This window comes from Capsicum annuum, chromosome 10 (assembly GCF_002878395.1).
Source record: "Capsicum annuum cultivar UCD-10X-F1 chromosome 10, UCD10Xv1.1, whole genome shotgun sequence".
In the NCBI taxonomy this organism is placed as follows: domain Eukaryota; kingdom Viridiplantae; phylum Streptophyta; class Magnoliopsida; order Solanales; family Solanaceae; genus Capsicum; species Capsicum annuum.
This window is the reverse complement of record NC_061120.1, coordinates 191,683,861-191,690,226: the sequence shown is the minus strand read 5'-3', so window position 1 is coordinate 191,690,226 and position 6,366 is coordinate 191,683,861. Positions and strand designations below refer to the sequence as shown.

The following is a 6,366-nucleotide window of genomic DNA, read 5'->3' as shown; positions in this document are numbered from 1 at the left end:
AGTGTTGCCTAATATATCTTTTTTTCTAATATATTCTTATGCTCCATCTACTTAATAGAGCCAATTTTCAAGAGATATTTTATTAAATAAGAATAATTTAGTAACTACACATTGTATTTCATAATTTCTTAATGAGCGTGATTTTTTATTTCCTTTTGGTTTGTCCAGAAAAAAAAAAACACATTTTTTATTTGATAATTATTTAATAATATTATCTTTATTTTTGTTATTGGGTCTTACTTAATTAAAAAAAATAACTAAAAAATAAATATTAAAGTGACAAAGGTTCAATATTATAAACTTTATAAAGTATCATTTATTTTTTAAACTCTGCGTTCAATGAAAAGACGATACATAAAATGAAATGAAGAAAGTATTTTTATGATAATATTTTAATTTTAACTTTTTACATAAAAATTTTAAGATCACAAATTTATAAAATTTTATAATATATTTGATATAATTTTAATTTAGAATCACAAAATTTTAAAATATCTTTTATTTTCACAAGTTAGTAATTTGACACGATTCTATCAAAAAAACATTTTTCTTGAAAATCTGACAGTAAGATTCTTGAAGTTGAGTAGACAGGTTGTGTTTGCTAATACTTCACATTTCTCTTTTCATTATCTTTTTCTTCTTTTATTTATTCTAGTCTCCTTCTTGTTGACTTCTAATTAGTGCTAAGCTTAATTTTGTATATATCAATGGCAGATGCTATAAAATACTTTGAACTGAATACAGGAGCTAAGATTCCTTCCGTTGGTTTAGGTACTTTTCAGTCCCCTCCTGGTGTAGTTGGCCAAGCTGCTGAGACTGCTATCAAGGTTTGTTCTCTCTCTCTATGACATTCAGTTTGTTAGTTTGTTTCAATTTTTATTAATGTTCCTTGGTTAATCATAAATTAAAAAGGTGAGAATATGTAGTTATTAACTACTATATGACTTGGCTTGGTGTGAATATCGGGTGAGAATAATTTAATTTAATTTAATTTACTATTTCTTCCGTTTACATTTGTTTGTCCTATTTTTATTTGACATGAAATTCTAAAAAGTATGTCCAATGCATCAAATTGCCCTTTGATTTTGTGAGTTTAAACATGTTACGTTAGACCGAGCAAATTGAAATCGAGTGAGTAAATTATTAAAGTCTTACACATGTCATGCACCTTTTTTGTTCGGTATATGTACGGGATGTGAGTGAGCAGAGCCAAAGTCAAAGTCAGATTTGAAACTTATGAGTTCGAGATTCTATCCAGTTCTTCTAAGTTACTAGGTTCCAAATTAATAGGCATACAACAACAACAACAAACCCGGTGTATTCCCACGTAGTGAGGTCTGGGGAGGGTAAGATGTACGCAGTCCATACCACTACCTCCGGAGAAGTAGCAAGGCAAATTAATAGGTATACATATGTAATAAATAATTTAAGACAAATATACAGTTTGGATCAAAGTTATCCGTAAGTGAAAGTCTAGCTCTGCCTTGGACTGTGAGTAAGTATTCCAACTAGGCTTCTAGCTAGCTCCCAATGCCAATGGTACCGCATTTGACTGTGAGCTTTTCCTTCTCATATTTACTATTATAATTTGGTATGATGTCGTCCACAATGTGGAAAAATTAGAGGAAATGTGTTTTACTTTTGGTAGGTGCTAGAATTGTTATGTAGCATTTTGTTATGAACATATTTTATGGATCAAGGGATGATTGTTATGAACATATTGTTATGTAGTACTTCAGTTAGCAAGGGATGATTGTCTGGTGCAAGAATATTAGAGCTGTGTCATTTGTGGTATTTTCTACAGTTTTCAGAGTTAATTATTCACTTTTCGTTTATGCATTACAGGTTGGATACCGTCATATTGATTGTGCTCAAGTATATGGCAATGAAAAGGAGGTAATTTGATTTAACTATGAAGCAAATATAGGCTTTTGATATCATAGATAAGTATCTCATGCATTAAACATATTACGACAAGTGAACAATGTAATCTGTCATTTGTCAATACACAAAGTACACGATGCAAAGTGTTACAGCAAAATGTCTGTTTTCGCCAAAGATGTCCTTATTGAAATGTCTGCTTTCACCAAAGATTTCCTTAAGTTATCGCTTACCCTTCATGTATCCTGTTACATGTTCCTCAAATGTTGGTGCTGTGGTGCAGAATGAACTTTTATTAGTTTATCTTGGATCTCAGATAGCAGCACACAATATAATCTGCAGAATCATAATGACATATCAGCATTTTAATTGTCATGTTGGCTTCGGTAACTAATAGACATGCCATTTTTTTTCTAGCTGTGTCTAATATTTGTAACTTGTCCAAACTGTATTGACATCTTAACCTTCGAAGCTTCAAAACATATGCCGGACTAACAATTTATTGTTGAAACTTGAAAGTGTTACCTCTATTGACTATTTCTCCATTTCTTTAGATCGGTGAAGTTCTGAAGAAGCTGTTCGAAGATGGTGTTGTCAAGAGGGACGATCTCTTTATTACATCCAAACTCTGGTAATCAAGATTCAAACAAATTGATAAAAGACACCTCTTTTGTTTTTTCTGTTTTTCACCCTAAGTATAACCGTGTCCCATTTCTGTCCTTTGGAAATTGACTTCTTGAATGTTTGTGATCTCATCAGTTATTAACAATCCTTCTTTTATTTGGCATTATTGATGCTTTTGATGTATGCTTCACACTTCCTAATATTAGACAAAGGAATTACTACTCTAAGATGCCTTTTCTAATTCGTAACTAATATGGTCTTTTAATTCCTTTCATTTATATGCAAATGGCATTTTCTTGTTTTATGTCAAATGTGTGGCATAGTTGATTCAGATGACGTGCTTTCAAGCAAATGGAAAGTTGGCAGTCTCTGGTTCTTTTCCATTTACCTTTTATCCTTCGTGTTTAGGGATATTCATCGATTTTGGTATATGAACTTGTGTAGGTGCACTGATCATGCACCTGAAGATGTACCCGTGGCATTTAACAAAACTCTAGATGATTTGCAGCTCGACTACATTGATTTGTACCTTGTGAGTACTTAATAGAAGCTCTGCATATGCTACTGTCAGTAATGCTGACTAGATGTTTCCATTTCGATTAACTATCTTTTAGAAGCATCTGCTGCTATTGTTGTGCTTGTCGGGTCTAACCAAAAAAAATTCTCTCTAAATTGGGGATTCAACGGGTTGTTAAACTTCTGAGTGACTTACATTTTCATTTTCCTATTTGGTTTTATGTTTTCTGAAGATTCACTGGCCTGTCCGGATGAAGAATGCTGTGGATAGCTTTAAACCTGAGAATCTAATTCCAGCAGATATACCTAGCACATGGCAAGCTATGGAGAAACTTTATGATTCCGGGAAGGCTAGGGCTATAGGTGTTAGCAATTTCTCTACTAAAAAACTGGGAGATCTTCTTGAAATAGCTCGTGTTCCTCCTGCTGTTAACCAAGTGGAGTGCCATCCTACATGTCAACGGACGGAATTGAAGGAACTCTGCAAATCCAGGGGAGTGCACCTCTCTGTAAGCTCACTTACTAAAAGCACTTTTCAGATTTGCACAAACGTTTTAGTCACTTTCTCAGGGGCAAATTCTTGCACTGATGCTTATGTTCGCTTATTTCAGTTGTTTAATATGTTTATTTCCTTAGGGCTATTCACCGCTCGGTTCTCCCGGTTTTGTATTGCTTAAGGGTGATGAGGTTCTGAAGCAGCCTGTTGTAATCTCAGTTGCTGAGAAATTGGGAAAGACTCCGGCTCAGGTTTGTCTTCGTTGGGGCATACAGATGGGTCATAGCGTACTTCCTAAAAGCACACATGAATCCAGGATCAAAGAGAATTTCGATATTTTTGACTGGTCCATACCCGATGATTTGTTCACCAAGTTCTCCGAAATTGAGCAGGTGAGTTGTTTAAATGCATTGTTATATGTGTGAACCAGATATTAATTTGATCATAGGTGGATTCAGCGTGTTGAACTTTATGGCTCCAGACTTATAGGAGTGTTAGTAACTGAATTCTAAATATGATGTTTATACGTAACAATGGATTTTTAACACGTACACGAGGTTTGTGCCAAAGCTACATATATAGGTCCTGCTGAACCAAAAACTTAAAGCCTGCACAACCTTACCATTGCCCCTAATTCCTTCAGTATATTTTCTGCTATACAATGAATAAAACTTTGATGGTTGAAGATTCTTTGTAAATGCATTTACCAGATATATTTGCTGGACATAATTTAACCGGATTCTTGTTGGTTGTTATTTTTGAATTGTGCAGGCAAGCCTGTTTAGAGTCACTCCATTTGCGAAAATTCTTTCAGAGATATTGGATGGTGAATTTTAAGAGTTGCACAAAAAAAATAAAAAAAAAATAAGACAATGACTAGGATCCATTTCATCTCCTAAATGCAAGAGATGAAAATTCAAAATAATTTTCATGTCCCTTCAAAGAAAAATAACCATTTGATTTGGTACTTGGTGATCATATTTATGGGTCAACTCCAACTTTATATATATTATCCTTGTATTTTGAGTTGTATAATGATTCATGAATATCTTATTGTTGCATTACTGCTTTTAATTTGTTTCTGTGGGAGAAGTTAAACTTTCCATGGGAGTAATTCATTTCATGATCTGGATGATCTGGACCGTATTCCATTCTACTCCTCTTACTCCCATTTGCACCTTCTGCTTCAGTTGTAACCAACAACAACAAAAAAAAGAAGTTATATACGAATTTGTGGTATTAATTAACTCGTAACATATGTGTGTGTGAAAGGTAAATCAAAGAAAAAAATTATGAATGCAATAAAATTCACTCACCCAAACACTAATTTTAAATTTTGAATTATATGAACACGTCCCTTATTCTATTTAAAGTGTCTTTGTTTGGATAGTAGAATGCAACTACCACCGTCACCACATGGCAATTTGTCGCACAAAGTTTTAACTCTTTTCAAAATAAAACAAAGGATGAAAATGGGAAATTAAAAGAGATGAAAGTAGAGGTGAACTCTCATTTTGTGGGGGCTATCTCGTATGTCACATGACATGCACGTATATCGCACAAGATCAGGGGCGGAGCTATTCTTAGACTAGGAGTTTATCCGAATCCCCTTCGTTAGAAACTACACTATTTATATATAGTTAAAATTATTTTTAATGTATATATTGTAGATGTTGAACCTTCTTCGATTAGTTTATATATTTATTTTTGAACCCCTTCATGAAAATTCTGGCTCCACCATTGCACGAGATACACGTATGATAAACAAAATTTAATTTTATTAAATATACTTTAAACCTCTTATTAAGATTTGACTTTAGGCCACCAAATTTGTTAAGCTGGTACTACAATATGTAATGTGATTGTCCCATGCAATCGGGGAGACGTATATAAAAGAGAGTCATTTCAGCCAAACTTCCTCTATAACTTCATTAATTCGGCTAACACGTATACAATATATAGTAGTTATTTCTCACACTATGTTTGGATGTCGTCATAGAGTAGCATACTTATGTACTAATTTGTATTGTGTTAGTATTTTGTTGGAGTGTTTACATCTCATGGACTCTAATAATTTGTTTCTTGCAATTTAAACATTGTCTATAATAAAGAGAAAAAATTTATTCTGTCGTATATATAAGATTATCTTTGATTGAAAAATTAATTGGAAAAGCATATCAAGCTTGTTAATATAAAGATTGAATATTTGACATTTCAAGTTCAATTTAATGATTTTGTACACATTTTTAAAAATGGCGCACCGATAATACTTCGTGACTTTCGTCCTTTCAAAATGCATTAAAATTGGAATAAAACATTAACGGAAGAAACATAATTTATATTGGATCTTCTCACCATAAATGCATCCGAAAAACAAATTTCAATATAAAAAGATATGTTCAAATAGCTAGCTCCACTTTTACATCAAAAGAAAATGGGCAAACTATTTTTATTGATTTTTTTCATTTTCTTCTTAAGTGTTACAAAGCTAGCCACAAGTCAATCCCCTTTAGTGTCAACTTTTTGTCACAACAAAGTCCAAGACCCAAACTTTTGCTTAAAGGTTGTTGGATCAGATCCTAATTCTAAAACAGCAAAAAGTGTCAAATGATCTTGAAGGATTAACAATTGTTTTGGGATCAAATTTTGCCAAAACAGTAACTGATAAGTGTACATCACTGTTGCAAAGTGAAAAGGATATAAAAATTAGAGCTGTTTTAGGCTCTTGTAGTGGAGCATATGATTTGGTTAATTTGGATTTTGACAACATAATAGTAGCTTTTCAATATGGAATATCTATAGTTCAACAAGGAGAAAATGCTAAGATTGCTGTTTTAAAGTGCAACAGA

The 6,366-nt window shown here is 32.8% G+C and overlaps 1 protein-coding gene across 1 annotated transcript; it reads left to right on the top strand.

Moving 5' to 3' along the window:
• Positions 1-565: 565 nt before the first annotated feature.
• LOC107843459 (NADPH-dependent aldo-keto reductase, chloroplastic) lies at positions 566-4,578 on the top strand. The gene is made up of 7 exons (XM_016687766.2): positions 566-827; positions 1,846-1,896; positions 2,436-2,512; positions 2,950-3,037; positions 3,255-3,530; positions 3,658-3,909; positions 4,289-4,578. The coding sequence occupies exons 1-7, from the start codon at positions 708-710 to the stop codon at positions 4,352-4,354; spliced, it is 930 nt and encodes a 309-aa protein (XP_016543252.1). The 5' UTR covers positions 566-707; the 3' UTR covers positions 4,355-4,578.
• Positions 4,579-6,366: the final 1,788 nt, after the last annotated feature.